The following is a 21,873-nucleotide window of genomic DNA, read 5'->3' on the forward strand; positions in this document are numbered from 1 at the left end:
TTGGATTAGATTTAGAGTCCCAACTATTCATCTAACCTATTTTTCTTTTTATATATAAGCATATATTAATAATTATGATATTGTGGGCATAACTCCACAACAAATCATACTCAAACAAAGAAGCTAACCAAGTAATTGACATAGTAACAAGCAGTCAATCATGCCACATCCATAAAATATTTTTATTTTTACTTTTTATGATTCCTGAACTTAAAACTCCTATTCCTTAGGGCAACTTGGGTGTGGGTTCTATTGTCTTCAAGAACGAAAGGAGAGAGTGAAAAGCAGCAAAGATTGAGGAAAGATCAAGATTAGTAGAGTAAAGATCAGAGTGGCAAGGGTTAAGTAGGTAATGGTTTGAACAAGTCTAACTAGGTAATGTCCTACAGTCAACACGGATCTGATACCACTTCTGTCACACCTGAATTTAAGGACAAATCCAAACGTGTCTCGTATGTGTGTTAGGATCAAATTTCGCACATATGATGACTCAATGTATAGAAACCAGTGTCATAACTTTATTGTAAAGTATAATATCTTTAAAAATAACTAAATAAAGAAACTAAACAACAACAACAACGATCCCGGTAACAAACCATAGACAGGTTGACCAGAGCGATAATAGCCTAGAACTCCTCAAACTCTATGTAGTAATCCTCATCTTGATGACCTGATTCTAAGCAACAAATCTCACAAGGGTGAGCTCATTTATGGTGGGGGCTTAGCAAGTGTGTAGGAAAAAGTATGGTGTAAGGCATACCAATGATATGGCTGAGGATGAACATTAGCTTTTAATTATCTTGGTCAAAATTTGATTAGCAATTAATAAGTATAAGTATATACCATCCCAAGTAAATGAGATATCATTATTTAAATACCCATAATGAATATAGATGCATGTCAATTTAAATTTACTTTGATATATTAATCATGTGAGAGGCTCGAGCCGCTTGTGACCGTGAGCATGATTGATATATCAGTTTACACTCTGCAGAGGTCGCAAATCTTTATCCACAAGTCATGTATCCCTTCTACTAGGTTAGCTATAACCGTAGGCACTTCCAAGGTGAATGGCTTGGGATTTATTACGAGGCCTTTACAATGACCCACTAGTATGAGAAAACCCGCTAAAGATTCAGTTAGAGGTGGTATAGATCATCCTAAGATATGAAAAGCCATTGTAACATGATCAGCTCTGTCGCTATACTTGAGCAACTCCTCCCCGATTGCCCCTTTCAGATACCATTCTCACACACTAGCTTCCCTAATTAATTAGACAAGACCAGAGCCATAATAGCCCTATGGTTGCACTATTTTCTCTGGCGGTCGCTCCATGTTCTAATTAAACTAGTTCACACTTTTTCTAATTAATGAGTGCACCCTATGCGATAGAGCCAGCCATTCTTGCTTCCGGTGGCAGTGGCTACCTACATATAAAGCTAGATTTTGAATGGTTGTGCTTATCGATAAATAAAGCCTTGTGATCCTGGGAGGCAGAGAGCCATCCTTCAAATGGATCACAATTTTCGCACTATGTAAATAGAAATTTTAGAACATATTCAAGACATTAACACAAGAACACCTTTACAATTACACAAGGGCTTCTACACTCTAGCACTACTTTCTTTTTATATTATTTTCAGTTGTCTTTTATTTTTCCTATTTCAAAACTAATTCAAACAAAATTCAAAACTCCATTCAAATGGAACAATAAAAAACTCAATGCAATGCAAAGTTCATTTTTTATATAGGTTATTTTATTTATTTAGATAAATACTTCTAAATATATAATTGATGAAATAAATAATTGAAGAAAAATATTTCACCATATTGTTTATTTAATAAAATAGTTTAAATGCATAGCCAAAAATTAATATTTACCATTTATTTATCTTAGAAAAAATAACTCTAAATGCATAACCTTTATTAAAAGACACTTCAAATTTTAAGTCTTTAGAGAATTTTTGTAAATATCAAATATAGGATTTTGGCGTGTTAAACCGAGTGCTTTGCTTACACTGGGCAAAGAGCTTCTTTGCCAAGGGTTTTTGTCGACACTAGGCAAACACATTTTTCAAATCACATTTTGAAGCAGTAAATTAATTAAAATGAAAAAGTTTTCAACTACAAAGTTGTGTAACTCATCAAGATTGTTTTGGTCATTTCTTTGTAGGACAAAATAAAAACAAATTTGTTCACAAAACTTATATATCTCTCTTGTAGTTTATGAAACTACAAGAGAAATGTATAAGATTTGTGAACAATGTAAGAACATGTTGGATGAACAAAATGCTCAAACAACTAAATAAAATTTGTATACCATGAGAAGTTATAGAATTGTGAAGTTGGCAACTTTTTAATTTGAAGTCATCTTGCCAACGAAAACTATGTTTGAATTCAAAAATTTGAAAATTCGAATTTTTCAAACAACCTTGAATGGAAAAATCGTTAGAATGATTATTATAGGTCTTGAAAATTTATGAAACTTCGTCATTGATAGCTTTTTGATTTGAAATCATCTTGGCATGCAAAACCATGTTCGAATTTCAAAATTCGGATTTTTAAATGACCTCAGATGGAAAACCCACCAAAATGAAAGTCGAAGGCCTCGAAAAGTTAATCAAATTTATAGTTGACAACATTTTGATTTGTAATTATCTTATGATAGAAAAATATATTTGAAGTTTTTCAATTTGACTAACAAAATAAAAGTTGTAGATCCCGAAAAAGTTATGTAACTTTAGAGTTGACAACCTTTCCATTTGAATTCTTTTAGTGCCTCAAACATTCAATTTGCACTCGATTTGTTATAATATATAGGAAAGGAAAACATAATATAGACACAAGCGAGATGAGGTGGACTGGTAGAGGAGGTCACACATGAGAGGAGGTTGAAACGTGTGAATTCTTCGCGAAAAAGGGCAGAAAAATGGTGTGACCAGCACTGGCTGTGGGGTGCCTCTGACGGCTAATTTTTGTTGTTGTTTTTTTTTGCTTTTTTTAATTTTTATTTTACTGAGTACTTCTCTTTGCTGAGTGTTTTTCGACACTCGACGAAGTCTTTATCAAGTGCCTAACAGAAAGCACTCGACAAAGAGGCCTTTGCCAATGAATTTTTTTGTCGAGAGCTCTTTATCAAGTGTCTTGGACACTCGACAAAGAAGGCAAGTCCAGTAGTGTTGTGTTTCTCTTCTTTTATGCATATAGCCCCCTCTAAGGCCTCATATTGATGGTATTATCGAACAACATTACCTGATATCCTATAACATCACATGATGTACAACAATAAAAACCTTTCAGGGTCACTATGTATAATGGCAATGCAAAAGTGCATCTAGGTTCTATGTGAGTTTTTGGTGAACTAAATGAAAAGGTGACCAATGGACTCATTGATCTTATGAGAATTGTATGTATTTAGTCCTAGGTGTAATTGATATGTGTTGGGCTCATATTGTAAAGTGAGTGACATAATTGAGAAATGAGGCCAAGTGTATTTATGAAACGCTTGAGTGGCAGACATTGACGAATATAGAAAAAGATACATGCTTGATAGATATCTATTGATCTTTCATATTAAGCTTAGTCATATTGTGCAATATGGAAATTGGGTTCCATGATTGATGAATTGGTAGAATATGTGTCAAGTGAGGATGAGATATGGTTAGTTTCATATGGGACGAGACCTCACAACATGAAGCTTGTTAGTTCAAATTAATTAGAAGACAAAAAATGCAAATGAAATGGTTTTTGGTTTATGCTTAAAGTTTATTCAAAGCAACATGTGACTTGATAAAGTGAAGATAGCTAGAAAAAATGGCTTCACGGGAGAAGGAAGTTAAAGGGCAAGCGATGGCTTGGTAATAAAGACACCAAGGCAAAATCCAAGAAGACAGTACTAGCATTAAAAGTACTAGTCAAGCTATGCAAAGTCATATTATGTGGATGATTGAGTCGTTGTTTCATTAATTTGGAAAGTTGACTTTTGGACCAAAACTAAAGTCTTGATTAAAATAGTCAAGGATATCTAAAGTCATACCTTAAGGTGGTTCGTCTCAACATAATGAAGGCAATGAAATCCTTTGTTAAGGAAATTTCAGTAGTGAATTTATAGGGTGGATCATGAGATCGAGAACTGAAGGTGACTACATAAGGGACACGAGAATTTAGAAAGGTTCAGGGTCTCGATGCGAGATAATACCCTAGCTCATGTGTGTTGTGTGTCTATTGCCTATGCAATATGATCGAATGATCTGCCTTGGAAAGGCGCTACCAACCTCCATTTGAAGTCCAAGGAAGTGTGGTTGGTTATAGAAAGCTTATCTAGCTGCTAGCTTGATAAGGATGGGGATCAACCTAACCAACTCCCTCCTAAAAACATGGAAACCTTATCTCTATTTTTACATGTAGAGTCCCTTATAATTTGGCATATGGTACTTTTACAAAGATACTTCCGTTATCATGAATCCTCATCTTCCCTTATATGTGTAATGCTTGTGGATCTTGTTCTTACATGGGACTGAGTCCTCCAGTGTCTGAGTTTGAGTCCCTCAGATCGAGTCTCCAAACTGAGTCCGAGTTCGACGGTTGCACAAATCAACGTCTTCGTTGTTGGAAGGTCTTGGGTACCCCAAGTATATATCCTTAACATTAGCCCCCTAAGTCTGACTTAGCAGAGTTATCAACTTGGGTATGTTGGACCCCAATCATTGGATCTTGCTCGTTGATGCTAATAGTACATGCTCTAAGTTGTCCTCTTTGGTAGCTGAATTACCTATATCAGGATGCAGCCCCTGAGTTTGTGGACTCGACCTTCTACAGTTCACAACTCAGCCAAATCCACCTAACTGGCACTTCAGATTCTACATACCTATTTAGCTTCTAGCCCCTACTTTTGGCTCCAACTTTGCATGACACTTCACATTTCTCCATAGGCTATAAATTAAACTACCCGCAACTCTACAGATTTCAAAACCCTAGCATTCCAAAGCTTCTAGTTCTGCCAGCGCTAGAACTTTTGTGAGCATCTTCCGCCATCGTTGGAGCCTTCTATGAGCACTTGCGCCAAACCCTAGTTTGAGCCCCCACCATCAATAGTAAGCATGTAGCCATGGTCTCTTCTCATCCCCACGAGTTCGAGAACCTCACTCGAAGCCAAGGACTTATGTTTTGATGACGATGAAGCTCTAGCCTAACCAATACATCATCCAGTGGAAAATGCCTGGAAAAAAGATTCTTTCTCGATGCCTGATGTGGACCAATTAGTCATTTTCTATCAATTTTTCTTTTCATGGCTTGGAGATTCTTACTTCTTTCTTTAGAGATCTCTTACATTACTACCAGATCGAATAGATACACTAGAGCCCTAACTCCATCCTTCATACTGCCATCTATTCCCATCTATGTGAGGCCTACCTAGTGATTCTGCCCTTCTTTCCTCTATTCCAATATCTCTTCTTTCTTTGCTCCTGACCTAACAGGGAAACCCCAACAAATGTGGACTAGGTACAAGTCCAACTGTGTGATGGTACTAGTATCTAGACTTTCCATTCAAAACATCTTTAAAAATGCATATGAAATGGTTCTATATATGCAACCACAATCCAAACTTCCCTAATTCCTTGGCAACACCCAGTTCATCGTCTTCAGTGGATGAGAAACCCTCCACTCAAATATCTTGAAGTAGTGCTTGCACTACCGGAATAGGTTGCTTTTGTCAAGTGCTTTAGGCTCTCGGCAAAGCCTGGAAAACACTCGACGAAGTCTTTGATGAGTGTGACTCTCAGCAAAGAAGTCTCGACGAAACGTACATCGTTAACGACTTCTTTGCCGGGTACTTTTTTTAGGCACTCGACAAAGGCTTTGCCGAGTGCCACCTAGTACTCAGCAAAGAAAAGTCGTCGTCACGGCGCCAAGTGTCGGTTACGGAGCCTTTGCCGAGTGTCAGAGAGGACACTCGGCAAAGGCTCCCTCTTTGTCGAGTGTCTACTGGACTAGCGCTCGGCAAAGAAGGCTCCCATGGGCCCCTTTGCCAGTCCCTTTGCCGAGTGCTCCAAGAGGCACTCGGCAAAGGCTCCCTCTTTACCAAGTGTCTAGACTAGCTCTCAGTAAAGGGAGCACCAGTGGGCCCCTTTGCCGGTCTCTTTGCCAAGTTCATTAGGAGGCACTCGACAAAGTTTGCTTCTTTGCCGAGTGCCATGACCGTAGCACTCGACAAAGAAGCTTTACCAGTTTCCAGGTTTGCCTTCTTTGTCGAGTGCTACGGTCATGTTATTCGACAAATTACCTCTTTGCCGAGTGTTACACTCGGCAAACTGAACAAAATATCCCTTTTTATTTGTTTTTGCTATTCCATCCAAACAAACAAAACATATATCACATAATTATCACATATACATCACAGAGTTCACAGAATCATCACATACATCAAACACACGACAGTGAGCAGGATAACTATTTCGAGAAAGTTGTCACGCAATATGTGTAGAAACCTAGCCGGTCTACATTGAAGTTTTATGATTTCATGTGAAGGACGGCTAGGTTTCTACACATAGTGTGTGACAACTTTCACAAAACACTATCAAATTTTTATCAGTCTCTCTACATATGATATCATGACATGTCGACAAGTTTAATGATTTTCTGACTTTGTTTATATTTTATACAATTTTAATATAACTGAATCGCAAGTTCACAGTCATGTTTTGTGAGCATGGTGTTCGAAAATTCCGGTATGTTCCTGAAATAGGCTGTAACTTGTGCTAAATAACATGAATATCATTTTTGCATTCAATATTTTCTATTTTTCGAGTGACTTGTAGTTCAAATCTGAATTATCCGAAGAAAGTTAATTAAATGAACTAAATCTAATAGTTATAGCAAACATTTTGATAATTGTGGCAAAATTGAACATGTAGGTCTATTATTGTAGGAACACACCACAAAAAGATTGGGAAAAATAAGTAAAAAACAAATATACTTTGCTGAGTGTCAAGGAAGACACTCGGCAAAATATAGGTTTGGCGAGTGTTTGTCAGGTGACACTCAACAAAGAAGATATTTTGCCGAGTGTCAACGGCTGACACTCGGCAAAGCTAATAGTCGTCAACTATAGATGGCTGCTGACGACTCTTTACCGAGCGTCACGTTTCGCCGAGCTTGACACTCAGCAAAGCCTCCTTTGCCAAGAGTTTGTCTATGCCGAGTGTTTTGCACTCGGCAAGTTAGGTCTGTGCCGAGAGTGTTAGTTCGTCAAGAGTGGCACTTGGAGTGCCCGATAAATTGCACTTGGCAAAGCGTTGAGCACTTGGCAAAGGGCCGAATTTTGGTAGTGTTGTTGCTACAAATAGGACCCAAGACATGAAGGCACTAGGGTTATCTAATATCCATGTGGTAGCCAATTGGATACAATGCTAAGTCCCCCCTCTGAAGGAGAAGACTAATTACACTTGAGAATATGGTTGGTTGAGTGATCTTTCCCATACCTCTAAAGAGGAAATTCATGAGCCTGAGGTGAAGGCTTATTTGAAACAAATCTTCAGTTCAATTCTAGACAACTACTTTGTTTTGTTGCTGCTCAATGTGAGAAAGCTTAAAATTCGTAGATATATATAATTTAATTATTGTTGTCACTTAATTGCTTACTAGTTAGATGCACGTACATTACCACGGTTTTCACTTATGCGTGAGTATAGAGTACAAGAAAACACAAAGATATGTTTTATATTGGTTAGGTAGGTGCGAATGTAGGTTTGGAGTCAACAATCATGGTTTGAATTCCTGTTTGTGAATAATTTTAGCTTTTTCTCTACTACACCTTAAGGCTGGAGCGAGGGCGTCCACCAACCTCACCGTGCCCCCGCTCCAGCCCCCGCGCCGCGCCGTCTTCCTTCCTGCAATCTCGCCCCCGCCCACGCTGTCTTCCTTCCCGCAATCCCGCCCCCGCCCCCGTCCGCGCCGTTTTCCTTCTCTGCGACAGCGAGCAAGCCAGCAATCCCGATCTGCCTCGACCCGATATCATCGCGCGCGCCCACAATCCTCGCCAGCCTCGCTCCCGATCTGCCTCGAGCCAACATCATGGCGTACCCCGTCCCCTCGCGTCCACTCCACCGCGATGCTAGCCCAAGCTCCAAGGAAGGCGCGCCCGCAATCCCTGCATAAGGAGGCTGTAAAGAGGGCGTCCACAGTGGTACGCCATGCCTCCGTCTCCGCAGCTCTCGCCTGCTCTGCCCCCGCACGCGATAGTCTGTACCTCGCGCCCAGCCTCGGCAACGCCTTGCAGTGCCGAGATCGTCGCCCCACCTCTCCACGTGCACCGCCGCTTTCACCCTCTCCCTGACCTTTTCCTTCTCCTTCATTGACCCGCCCTCCTACGACGACGCCATCGGCGCCGTCTCCTCCCCGTGCTCTGCCTAACTTCGCGTCGCCGAGATCCGCACTCGACATAGCCTCCGAGTATGCCCTCCTCACTGTCTCTGACCCGAAGAAGCCGAGCCTGTCGCCACCTCGCTCATCCCCGGATCCGCGCCCACCTACGTCTCCTACCTCGTCACCGGCGTCCACTGCGCTGACCCCGACTAACGCTGCCATTCCGTGCTCTGTCGCTTCCACGACTTTGTCACACTCGCAGACTGCCTCATCGAGGCCTTCCGGGGCCATATTGTGCTGTCGCTCCCGGACAAGAACACCGTCGAGAGCCAGGTCGACGGTGAAGGTGTCGGGTGGAGAGCGAAGGACGAGGGAGATCATGTGGGGCAGCCACGACGACGGCATGAGCAGGCCAGCCATGGCGACGACATGGGTGGGGCTGCCTGTTCCAGCCAGGAGTGTGGTTTGTGCTCGTGGACGCAGGTCTGATTCCGGTCCCCTGTTCTGGTCCCTTCTATCCCCAATCCCCTTCCCAGTGTTGTTCGCCACGCGCTCTTAGGCGCTAAGGATTGACTGGTTCTGAGTTCTGTATGCGAGCATTCACTTTACATTTTGAGTATACTGTCCTCACGTCCCTAGATGCGAATTTATGTTGTTAAATCGTGTTGATATCTCCAACTTTTATAAGTTGGTAAATGGGTCAATTGGTTTAATACACTGTTGAATTGCCTTAGCACACATGGTAAATAATCCATTTCTTCATTACCTTTAGTCTGTTGCTGGTAAGTGCAATAATAGGGCTACATCCTACAACTGAATCATGGAGCAGGAAACGACTTGCCCACTCTCTAGGAGTCGCTCCCAACCATCACCGTCGTCGGAGGCCAGGTGTTGCCCGTCTCAATTCCTCTCTGGTCCTACATCCTCCCATCCCTCTTGATGGGTATATTATTAATCATTTTTTAGTACAAGAATTTTATAGCATTAGTTCCTTGGATTACCAAGTAGTTGGACGTAACGTGTCCCATATATAAGTTACACACTACCAGACTATAGCACGTAACTAAAGAAGCCAACGTCGCGTCGCATCCATAATCATTGGTCAGTCTAGCTAAGAGACAACGTATGTAAGAGAATTTGATATGGTTTTCTCGTGTAAGAGGAAACATATGTACGAGAATGGAGACACCAACACAGTTTGGTTTTGCTCTGCATACTTAATTCATTTGTTCTTAATTATATGTCAGAGCTGAAAACAAACACATGTTTACCCAGCTGTGTAATTCATGTGATTATTCTTTACCAAACATAGCATTGTTCCTGTTTGTCATGTAGAGTCCACTATTTTGCCCATTTGGCAACCCGACTGTGTAATTCTATTGGAGGGTTTTCGCATAATTCAGGAGACCACTACAATGAACCCGTCATGTAAGTAAATCAATACATATAACCTATACTTGTTCAGTTTCTTTTTCGGGGGTTGTTTGTACTCATAGTTTGATCTTCTGATATTTGCAATGCGGAAGATGGAGTGTCAGGAGTGCTTCTGCACCACAAGCAAGTTTTGATTGTCTCTTCTTTGAGTTCATTATTGTGAATTACTTATTCTTTTTTATGATGTGTTATCGAGGCTGACAAGCTATTTTATTTTTGCGGAACAGCTAAGGATAATCCACCTATCACTTTTGTTGTTGCTGCCTGCGAAACTCAGGATGTGAATGTGACTGTCTTCCAGTGATTGGTCTTTTCTGAAGAAAACCATGTTTCCGCAAAAGAAATGTGGAATACCATGCTATAGGTAATTACTTCTAGCTTGTTTGAACATTTGGTTCATATGTTTTTCATACCGGCTGTTCTATGACATTCTCTTAAGTATGACGATCCTCTTTCTTAGAAAGCTCCCATTTTGATTTTTTTTGTTTGATTTAACATTTAGAATGGTCACCTTGATCAACAAAATTTCAGTGTTGCTTCCAGTTGCAATCTTCTCCAAGACAGAAACTCTGTGTAGCTGTCTCATCCTCATCTTGGGTAGAGCCACATGGTAGATGTACTGTTGTGTTTGCTCTGCCTTGGTCCTTGCCTAAACTAAAGTTTCAAAAGAGATGCACATATGATAGGTTAGTGTCCCCTTGATCTGATGCAAATTATACTTATCTCTACTACTATATAAGAATGCAATGTAGGCATCCACATGGCGCAGATTTGGCTCTTTGACATTTTTACTCTTATTTTAATTTCTTTGTTCTATATAAGGAAAACTATTCTAGCCATATATGCAAGACTTTGTTTTGGAAATAAACGAGAAATAAACGCATTTGCAAGAAGGTGACTTAGATGTTGTTGATGATACCTTGTTGTCTAGGAGGTTGACGTCCAGGAAAAGCAATGGAAAACATTATCAACAATGATCTGCCGAGGCCCACTCAAACAGTCCGAGTTCATGGAACTAAAGTGAAGAACCCTAAACAAAGATGATTATGGGCTGCCTGCTCTTTCTATAGACAAAGAGCTAGATCCTGCACATGACACTATGGAGTGCAGCTACAATATTTCAACCACCACCAATGACAAATTCTTCTGATGGGGGATGTTGGCAACAACATTTAAGAAATAAAGTGCCCAGGTAAGTTACCTTCTTTCAAAATCAGTCAAATAACCACAAGTCCAAAACTACAATGATGTGTCTTCTTTGTGTGGTTTTCACTGGCTTTTCCCACTTTTATGTAATGTTCATGGAAAAACTTAGGCTCTTGATGTACAGTTAGAACTATCAACATTGGTGCTTCACAATAGCTTTTGTTTTTAGGGTATAATCTAAGAAGTCCTAAGCTATAATTTTTGCTTCTTCTCTAAAAATATCATTCCAATTTACTGAATGACTTAGTACCCATATAGTAAAGCCTAAATTGTAAATAAATAGCAAGTAAGTAGCTTGGACCTCCTTTTGAATATGTTAAAGCCCTTCATCAAAATTTGGTTTAGTCAACCAGAGAAGAAATTGCTGCTAAGATTATATTAATCTAGAATTATTCATAGTTCTGTTTCCAATCTTACTGTGTACACAATATTTCACTGGATATTAGTGTCTTACTTTTTTATCACTCGAACAATTAAATATTTAGCTATCCATTGTTATAGTTAATACCTAGATGTTGTAGAGTGTCCAACCTGAATATTTAATTTTTATGTGATCATTATGCTCTAACATTTTATTAAATATTTGTGAGTCACGTGGCGATAGTGACATATAGATGTGAACAACGTACGAGGCAAGTGTGAACGGTTGGGCTAATCACAATCCAAATTTATTGTTTCACTTAATGTCTTGGAAATAGGTGAAATTTGGTCAGGATCGAAAGAAGTTGTAATAAAGGCATGACCTTGAGAAGCCAGGAAGAAAGGAGAGTCCATTGCAACCAAGCTTGTAGGAGTCTAAGTTCGTCCAAGTCAACACCCGCAACGTAGGTATGTTGGAGGAAGCGTTGCAGGGTCAGTATCAAACTATCACTAATGCTAATGCAATGCAAACATCCTGCTTATGCTGTGACTGCTAGCTAGAGCAAGCCAGAGTATATTAATTGGTGGTACAATAGAGCAAGCCAGAGTATGCTGTGACTACTAGCTAGAGCAAGCCAGAGATTTATTTTTGTGTACTTTATTTACTAAGGTCCTTAAATTACTACTGTATAACATTGTCATTTCCATATATAGAGCTTGAAGTCAGGAGGAGTGTGGTTTCCTATACGTGACAATGAGATATTGGCTCCCATATTTACTCCACCATCAGTTGTTGAAGTTGATGTTGAGGCAAACTTGCCCAGCAGGCGTTAAAAGATGTCCATATTCATGCATATACTGCTGAAGAAACAAAAGAAGCATTTTATGTAGCTCGAATGTTCTTTCTTCTTCCCCTAAGCAGGATTCTTTGTAGGTACTGTGTCCCGGTTTCAGTTAACTTTACATTTATTTTGTTTGTCAAGTTCTGTACCATCCTGAGGTGATTAGATATTTGAACACATGAGATTGTTTCTACGAATCTTTTGTATTAAAAGGTATTTCTACATAAGATGTGCCATTTATCCACATTTAAACTTGCTAACATGAGCAGTTTTGTGTTAGGTTCGGTATATTTAACCCTGCAATAGTTTATGATCACTTGGGGGAGATATATACTCTGCTCTTGATTTTTCGAAGTTTTATATTTTGTATTTTTCTCTACATAAAGGTGAGTTATGTTAAAAATAGCTTTGCTTCCTTGTATCATTAGCCATTTGGCCAATAAACTACAACTACGCTCATGACCATGTTGTTAACTAACATGTACGCCTACACAGGCATGATCACCGGACATTAACTCAAGTGATGGAGGTGTTCTAGCTGCTGTGCATGGCAGACCTAGGCCTGCATTCATGCTCTTCATGGCGCGCGCCCCATCTTCTGCATGCCCTGGGTCAACATCATGGCCACCAGTACCATCATCCTGGGCATAAATGGTTCAGAGAACTGGTAAAACCAAAACACTTAAATGCCAAACCAGTAAAACCAGCGAATTAGCTGAGCAAAAGTATTATAATGCAACGTGGGTTCTCAGGCTGGCAGCAGTCTCATTTCCTGAACGAGCACTGCTTCAAATGCTAAAGGCCAGCTCAGGATCATGCCACAATTATCTTCTGAGCTACTGCACAGATAGACTAGATGTCATCTTCAAGGGTTGCTTTCTTCTTGAGATTGTACTTATTTGATTCTCTTTTGTAGCTTTGTACCATCAGCCACCATAAGGATTGGACTTTAGGTTATGCTATTCTGATTGTGCAACGAACTTTAGAGTTCCAACAAAGCATGTGCAAACTAATGCTTTATAGTAGAGATTGGTTGTTGACATAATTTGTGATATATTGAAGCTGATGAATATATATGTTGGTCATTGTCATGTAATCGTTGTGCAAAAACATTTTGTAAAATATTTCGTGTGTCGTTGCAACGCACGGGCACATAACTAGTTACTATTTAAGTATGGGAGCAAGGAGAGGTGAACGAAGGAAAAGGTGTGACGTACAGTAGTAGAGATAGTTGAATTATTATTTAAAAGTATACAATACCTCAAACCCGACGGGTTCAGGTGCGGGTTTAGAATTGCACTCGTGGGTACGATCGTGGGTGGGTTTATATAGACTTTAAGGATGCCATCCCGGGTAGAATTTTGCTCAACTCAACCCGAACCTGACCCGTTTTCATCCTTAATTATATTAGCTTCTATAGGCAGATTTCAATTATGGATCTAATGCCCAGGACAGGTATGATCTTGTAAGATGTAAAGCCGGCTTCAAAGATGATCTTCTTCCACTGTCGCTCATCTCGTTCGGCACCGTTGATAAACATGATGAAGAGATCAAACAAGCATTGCGTCTCCACATTCTTCCGGTCGCATGACGACCCTGCTCCAACCACGATATCCAGTATTATCACCTTGCCTCCTTGAGCCGGTATGGCCTTCTTGCAGTTCTTCAGTATCTTGACACAGTCGGCATCACCCCAGTCATGCATAATCCACTGATGAAAGGTGAACACAAATTAAATAAGGTAGCATCACAATAAACAATAATAATATATACTACCGAAAGAGACCAAAATTTATATAAGTATGACTCGTTGTCTGCATGCCACCATTGTTGTTATTGACCTTTTTGTTCCTATAAATTTCACAAAACAGTCCTACCTTGAGGAAGACAGCGTCTGCCGCCGGAACGCTCTCGAACATGTCACCGGGGACATACTTCACGGCGGTATCAGCGGGAGCGCTGGCGACGACGTTTGGGAGATCCAGCACGCTGCACTCCAGGTTCGGGAACGCCTTCGCGATGGTCTGTGTGGCGCCACCGAGCCCGCCGGCGACGTCGACGAGGGAGCTGATCCCCTCAAAGACGCCGCCGCACTCCCTGACCACGACGTCCATGATGAAGCTGCTGTCAGCGACCATGCCGGCGTCGAAGAGCCTGCCGAAGGCGGCGTCGTGGGCGGCCAGCTCCCATATGTCCCGCCCGTGCGTCATCTTGAAGGGGGACGGGTCCGGCGTCTCGTGCTGGAACCACCCGCGGAGGTCGAGGAAGGACGACACGAAGATGGGGCCGAGCATCAGGGTCAGGAAAGGGCCCACGTTCTGCCCCGGTGAGCCGACGAGGAGACGGGACGCCGGCGTGAGCGTGTAGACGAGCTCGTCGTCACAGCCGCCGTCGTCATCGTGCGGCTCCTGCGCGCCGAAGACGCCGGTGAGGGTGAGCACGCGCATGAGGCGCCGCAGGCATGGTGTCTTGGACGGGTGGAGCTTGACCCTGGTGACTATTTGTGGGAGGGTGGCCGTGCCGCCGTGCTGGTGGATGGCCTCGGGTATGCCGAGGTCGATCGCGGCCTTGAGCGCCATGGACTTGACGTAGCCGAAGGTGTGGTTCCACAGCTGGAGCTCGGCATCCAGCATCACCTGCTGTTCTGCGCTTGTCGTGTGTTTTTGCTCCTTGATGGGCGCCATATGCCGCCGCATGGATTGTGTAGCTTCACGGCTGCAAAACTTTCCTATATATAGGCTCGGCTCGTCAAGTGGTGAATCCAGAAATATATTAAATGGGGCTAATTTCCTAACGACCATTGACAAAGTCAACATCTATATCTATATCTATATTAATCTATTAAAAATCTAATATGTCACCTATGCTACCACAGCTTCACACTCCTCACGTCTAGCACATGCAAAAATAATGCAAAACAAACACTCAAACATACACCTCTTTACTCTAAAATTTGAGACTAACCAACAGACTATATGTACTTTATTGTTTAGAAATAAATAATAATTATATTTGTAGCCTAGACGCCGCTCTCCATGCTCCCCCGCCTCGTGGCAGCACAGAAACATATACCTAATTAGATGATATGAGGCCTTTTTTTTCTTCGTCCTCCTCCCTTCACCTCTTTCTCTAATAGAGTGAGGCTCTTCATCTGAATTTATAATTAAGTTCTAAATTTATAATTAAGTTGACTTTTTTACTAAGTTTGGCCGACTTGTTTTTTTTCAAACTTTTTGCGAAAAAATAAGAAATTAAAATCATACTTAAAGTATATTATATGTTAAATAATATCACGGTAAAAATTGATAATAATTATATTTTTTTAATAAGTCAAACAAATTAAAAATTGTAACGGATGGGTATCTATTTACCAAAAAATATAGAATCTCTGTGCTGTCAGCTTTCTTCGGTGAAAACGAGGAATCCTTGTTGCTTTCCTACGAAAGCGATACTTTCCCGTCGTAAAAACCAGAATACTCAGTTATTATAGTGGCCCAAGGACCATCGTTTTTCGCGTGGCAGCAAAACGATGTATTTGAGGCCAACGAATATTTCCAATATCCAAAACAGAATTTTATTTTTGAAGTAAACTAAATTATAGCTTAAAATTAGTACCTCTCCAATCATAGATTTGCAATTGATGCTTTGAGTAAAATCCAACCGAACTTTTGAAGTTTTGACCATTGTTAATTCTATATGGAAATAGTTTGAAAATATAAAATGTTATTTTTTTAAAAAATAAGTTGAATTTGATTTAGAGACAGATAGAAATGTGAGCGTCCTATTCTAATTTCGGGAAAGGGGTAGTCCAAGTCAGTGTTAGGCTGCTGAGGATAGATTTGTCGACATTTGGTTGGAAAACATTTGAATCTGGAATAAACATTTCTAAGGATATGTACAACCTCGTTAAGACATCTCTTCATGAAAGGTTTGTCTCTTACATGATTTTTTAGCATAAAAAACTCTAATGTGTTTACCTCAGTTAATACCCGTCTCTTAAACTAACTCTAGGGATAATACATTTATGATTCACTACCGGAATCAATAGCTTTGCCGAGTGCCTGAAGAACTCGGCAAAGCCTTAAAAACACTCGGCAAAGCCTTTGCCGAGTGTAACACTCGGCAAAGAAGGCTCGACAAACAGTGCATCGGCAAAGCCTTCTTTGCCGAGTGCTTTTTGTCGGGCACTCGGCAAAACTCTTTGCCGAGTGCCAGGGAGCACTCGGCAAAGAAAAGTGGCCGTTACGGCGCCGGGTGACGGAGACGGCGGCTTTGCCGAGTGTCTCTTGTGACACTCGGCAAAGAAGTTTGCTTTGCCGAGTGCCTTCCAAGCAGCACTCGGCAAAGAATACTTCTTTGCCGAGTGTCACAAGAGACACTCGGCAAAGAAACCGCCAGGGAGGGTCCCCATGTCAGGTTCTTTGCCGAGTGCCAGCGACATAACACTCGGCAAAGAACCTAAGCCGGTGCCCAGGTCTGTGCTCTTTGCCGAGTGTTATGACCCAGACACTCGGCAAAGTGACCAGTATATACCTTTTTTATTTGTTTTTTGTATTCCATCCACACAAACAGAAGATATCACATATATATCATATATATACATCACAGATATCATCACAGACATAAATAGCCAACACAAACATAAATATCCATCACAAACATAAGTGTTCAACACACGTATTAAACACAAACATAAGTCTCAAACGTCGCAAGCTCTCACATAAGTATCAAACACAGACATAAGTATTATACATAAGTTTTGAAGTCTAAAACAATGAAAACACAACACTCATGGAGCTAGGCGGTTTGACCGGGGCTGTGTTGGGCTGAACCCTTCCGGAGGGTTGTTGGATGCCGCCCCAGATTGGCCTGCACAGAGAAGAGATTGCATGTGTTATAGATGCATTACAAACATGTAACTACAATATTGATACTCACAGGAGTGTGGAAGAGAGTAGGGTCAACTGGGGGAACAATGGAGGTGGCGGAGCGATGCCCTGTGTGGTGCCAAGGCTCTGCATGTACTGGAACATCTCCGCCATCCTCTGATCAGCCGCCGCCCGCTCCGCCATTATCCTCGCCTCCATCTCTTGACGTTCCCTCCTCTCTTCTTCTAGTTGGGTCTGTAATATTACAAGCCAACGTTATAGTAACTCAAAGAGAAGGTATATAACTCAAGAAAGGATGAGTTACATAAGCACTAACCTCGAGTTGTTGTATGCGATGCTGTGAGCTGTCGTGCCAAGGTCGTATGGCTGGACTCGAACCCGTGCTCCTTGCTCTCACCTGAGACAGAGTGGGAGTGGAGGACGAGTCGATTGCCCCGTCGGCAATCCAGTACCGCCCATGTCTCTTGCCTCCTCCGACCTCATCAGCACATCGGGGTCGATCGGCTCGGTGCTCGGATCATAGTCTGGGCCATGGACCTCCTGCGCCATGGCGGTGTAGTCATGGAGGCGGCTGTAGACGGTGGGGTTGGTGTAGGCCTCGGGCCCGTCATCCGGGTTGTAGGTGACGTCGGACGTCGCCTTACCCTTATGGGCCATAGCATAGGCCGAGAAGGTGGAGCAAGGCCTGCCACCATGTGACGCCGACTGCAACGAAAACCAACGAGATAGTTAGAAATAATATCTAACTTAGTGCTATATATCTAAATAAAAATGGTGGCGTACCCATGCTTCGGCATATTGGCCCAGGCTCCGGCTGCCTTGGTGGTGGGAGGGGCCTTGCATCATTGTTGGAGGCTAAAATGAGCCTGGCGGACGGTCCGGCCCTGAGGCCGGACGGTCCGCGGTCCGGACTGTCCGCGGTGGTGGCGCGGACGGTCCGCGCGCGCGCAGAGTCAGTTAGGGTTCCTAGTTTCTCGCGGGATTTGTTACCTAAAACCGCGGGATTAACTCAGGAAACAGTTGGAAACGGATCCAGACCTCCCCCTTTATATAGATGAAGGGCTACGGCCGATTAAACCCCCAACAATCGAACCAATACAACTTCTATCTCGCATTTATTTTCAGCACAATTAGGAGTAGTTCTAGTCTAGTTCTAGTTTAGCCCTAGTTTAGTATTCCAATCCCCAAATTCTCTGCCTCTCCTCGACTCTACGTCGATTAGAGGAGTCTAGGTCGGCCGGCCCGAGCCTAGACAACTCCTAGGATCTCTCCTCCCCGACGGGGTCCCTCCCGGGAGCGAGATCCAGGCGCCGCCGGCGATCTTCCGCCGCCCCTGCGCACGCGCGGACCGTCCGGCCCTAGAGCGCGGACCGTCCGGCCGTCAGGCAGGGAACCCGAGCTCCTGCACCAGGTCGCGGACCGTCCGGCCCTGTGCCGCGGACCGTCCGCGTCTGACCAGAGAGCACCGCCACGTCGCGCCAGGTCGCGGACCGTCCGGCCCCAAGCCGCGGACCGTCCGCGCCTGACCAGAGAGCACCGCCGCTGGTTCTTTTGAGTGATTGGTGCCTCCGAAAAGGTGTCAACATACTTTTTGGCGACTCCGCTGGGGACTAGGTGTCTAGATCTGCTAAAAATCGGCCCATAAATGGCCGGTTCTAAGGATCCCACCAAGATCTCCACTACCAACATCATCAAGCCGGCCATGGAGGCGCTCCCGGCTGATGACCAAAGGCCCTTTGAAGACCTCGTAATGCGCGATGAGAAGGAGGTGATGCGGCAATGGAACGAACAACGCGACAAGGAAGAGGCGGAACTGCTGCATAAACTCTCCGAAAGGCGCAAGGAGGCGGCGGACAAGTACTTGTCACACTTCACGGTGGATCGCCACCAGAAGATCGTCCGTCAAGGGGAGATCGATATGGAGTCTCTCCTACCTCCACTGCAGGGTCCCGCTGTAAGTACTCCAGATCTATCTCTTACGACTTTCATGGATCAACGAGGAGATCAGTTAAAGCGATATGTAGATGAATCTATTAAAATGCATTTACGTGCATACGAGAAATCAGCTGCTCCTAATTTTCCATCGCGAGAGTCTAATACAGTGCCACCCACGTCAAACACATCGGCTATAAACGGGTCACCTTTGACCCAGCCATCATATGGTATGCCGATGCACGCTTTCGTGTCACCATCACAGCCGCAACCACTAGGCACGCGGCAGGTACTGGACGTGACCGGACCGTCCGAGCATCATCTCAGACAGTCCGGTTATACCGCGGACCGTCCGGCGTATTTCGCCGGACCGTCCGACCAGATGCAGGCCCGCACACAAAACACTCAGGTCGCACCGTACATGGCCGGACCATCAGGGTACAACCCTGAACACTTCGGCCCCATCACGGACCGTCCGGTGCATCACGCCGGACCGTCCGGATATGTTGCGGACCGTCCGCCATGTTACGTCGGACCGTCCGGATATGGCATGAACCGGCCGACATATTACGCTGGACCATCCGACTCTACACGAGTCCATGCGCAGACTGCTCAAGTCACGCCATATATGGCCGATCCATCCGGGCACAGCCCTGGACCATTCGGCCCGATCGCAGACCGTCCAGTTCTTTACGACAGACGGTCTGGGTACGAGACTACCCACGTAGCACCATATACGGCTGGACAATCCGGATATACCTTCAGACCATTTAGCCAGGTCGCGGACCATTCGACCTCTTACGCCGGACCGTCCGGATTTGCATACGCAGAGCCGAGAGCTGCGCAATACGCACAGTTCCCACATTCATCGCAGCAACATTATGGTGCCCCACCAGCAACACATTATAATCATGCCATACCACCTCATGGACATAGGGCTGAATACTATTCGGCCACAAGAGAGCCTGAGGGGTATAGGGCAGGAGCTGGTGACATTAATAGGACACCTAACACACACCTCAAACATACCTGGGAGGAAAGCCGACAGAGTAATGTCAGGCAACCTGAAATCTCCACCCACAAACTTAATGGATGGTCGCCGGACATGGCAGAGAGGGTCAGAGAAGAGGTAGCCGGGATGTTCAGGGACAAACTCGGTGTTAGTGTGTCAGGTACAGGGCAATCGTATCGGAAGCCTTATAGCCACCGATTCGACACCGTGCCATACCCACAGGGAACTAGAATACCAGACTTCTCTAAGTTTTCTGGTGAAAGTGGGAAAAGCACACACGAACATATAAGCCAATTCATAGCACACTTGGGAGAATTGGCTGATGGGGAAGTCTACCGCGTTCGTTTATTCTCGTTGTCCCTTACTAATACTGCATTTGCATGGTACGCAGCTTTGCCACCAAACTCTATTAACTCTTGGGAAGAATTAGAGCAGAAATTTCATGAACACTTCTTCTCAGGAGAACATGAGTTAGAATTGGCTGACTTAGCTTCAGTCCGACAGGGGCCTGAAGAATCGGTTAATGACTATATCCGGAGATTCCGGGACACTAGAAACCGATGCTTTCAGATTCATGTCGCAGAAAAACAACTGACAGGGCTAGCTTTCAATGGGTTGCGACCCTACTTAAAAGAAAAATTAGATGGCACCCAATTCTTTTCATTAGTGCACTTACACCAGCGGGCTATGACCTGTGAAAGCCGAAGTAAGGAAACATCAAAATCAGCTAGCCATAAGATGCATTTAGTGGGATACGATAATTGGGACGATGAATCCGCGGATGTATACACCGCCGAACTGGTTTGGCCAGGACAGGCTAAACCTTCAGCGTGTTCTGCTTTACAGTCGATTCGAAAGAATCGACAAGAGGAAGTTAAGTTTACTTTTAATGTTGCCAAATGCGATAAAATATTTGACGAGTTACTGAAAAACGGCAACATTAAATTAACTCATACTATTCCTCCTCCTGATGAATTAAAGAGACGTGCTTATTGTAAGTGGCATAATTCCTTTTCTCATGCCACCAATGATTGTAATGTTTTTCGTCGACAGATACAATCGGCCATAAATGAGGGTCGATTGGCTTTTCAGGAGATGCAAGTAGACACACAACCCTTTCCTGTTAATACAATAGAACTCACATGCAAAAAGGTCTTGGTTCGGCCCGAAATGGCTGATAAAGGCAAAGGCAAGGGCATCGTCATCAGCAATTCTCGCATGTCAGATATATCACAAAAGGAGATTGCTCGAAAGGCTTCGGACGAGAAGGCTAAAAGGTCCGAAGACGCCGGGGGGCAGGCACAGTTAATAAACCAAACACATCAGCCTAGCCCCAGCATCGTAGATGGTCCGGCACCTACGTGCGGACAATCCGGTGCTCAGACAAACGGTCCGGCTAACTCAGCCGGACAGTCCACCTATGACCAAAGGCGTCAACCTCTACACAAAGCAAGGAAAAAGACGCAAGGTCAAAGCACATATAATCGGCTGATCAAAGCCGATCCTACTTTTGATCAGTTGCTCTCCAAAAATACTAGCAAAAAGACTGTTCCACGTGATCGGTCAACAAAGAAACCCCGGTCACCTGCTAAAACAAAACGGTCAAACAAAACGACCCGAAAGGCGACACAACAAGCATCGCCTATTCATTCTATGAGACCAGGGTACTTTCCACCTATTTACTCATCGTCGGTATATTATCCTGTTCAAACATGGAATGGCATGACGATGAATCCATGGTACATGTATAGTCCCTTTGTCTATCCAGGCTGGGGGGCACCTCCATTCTATTCGTTTTGATCCATTGATCAAATGGTCATGGCCGAGAAAGATA

General features: G+C 43.4%; 1 protein-coding gene across 1 annotated transcript; it reads right to left on the reverse strand.

Moving 5' to 3' along the window:
* Positions 1–13,421: 13,421 nt before the first annotated feature.
* Positions 13,422–14,909, reverse strand: LOC100282743 (O-methyltransferase ZRP4). Its single transcript, NM_001174840.2, has 2 exons — positions 14,084–14,909; positions 13,422–13,917 (listed from the first exon to the last, which is right to left on the reverse strand). The coding sequence occupies exons 1-2, from the start codon at positions 14,900–14,902 to the stop codon at positions 13,621–13,623; spliced, it is 1,116 nt and encodes a 371-aa protein (NP_001168311.2). The 5' UTR covers positions 14,903–14,909; the 3' UTR covers positions 13,422–13,620.
* Positions 14,910–21,873: the final 6,964 nt, after the last annotated feature.

This window comes from Zea mays, chromosome 4 (genome assembly GCF_902167145.1).
Source record: "Zea mays cultivar B73 chromosome 4, Zm-B73-REFERENCE-NAM-5.0, whole genome shotgun sequence".
Lineage (NCBI taxonomy): Eukaryota > Viridiplantae > Streptophyta > Magnoliopsida > Poales > Poaceae > Zea > Zea mays.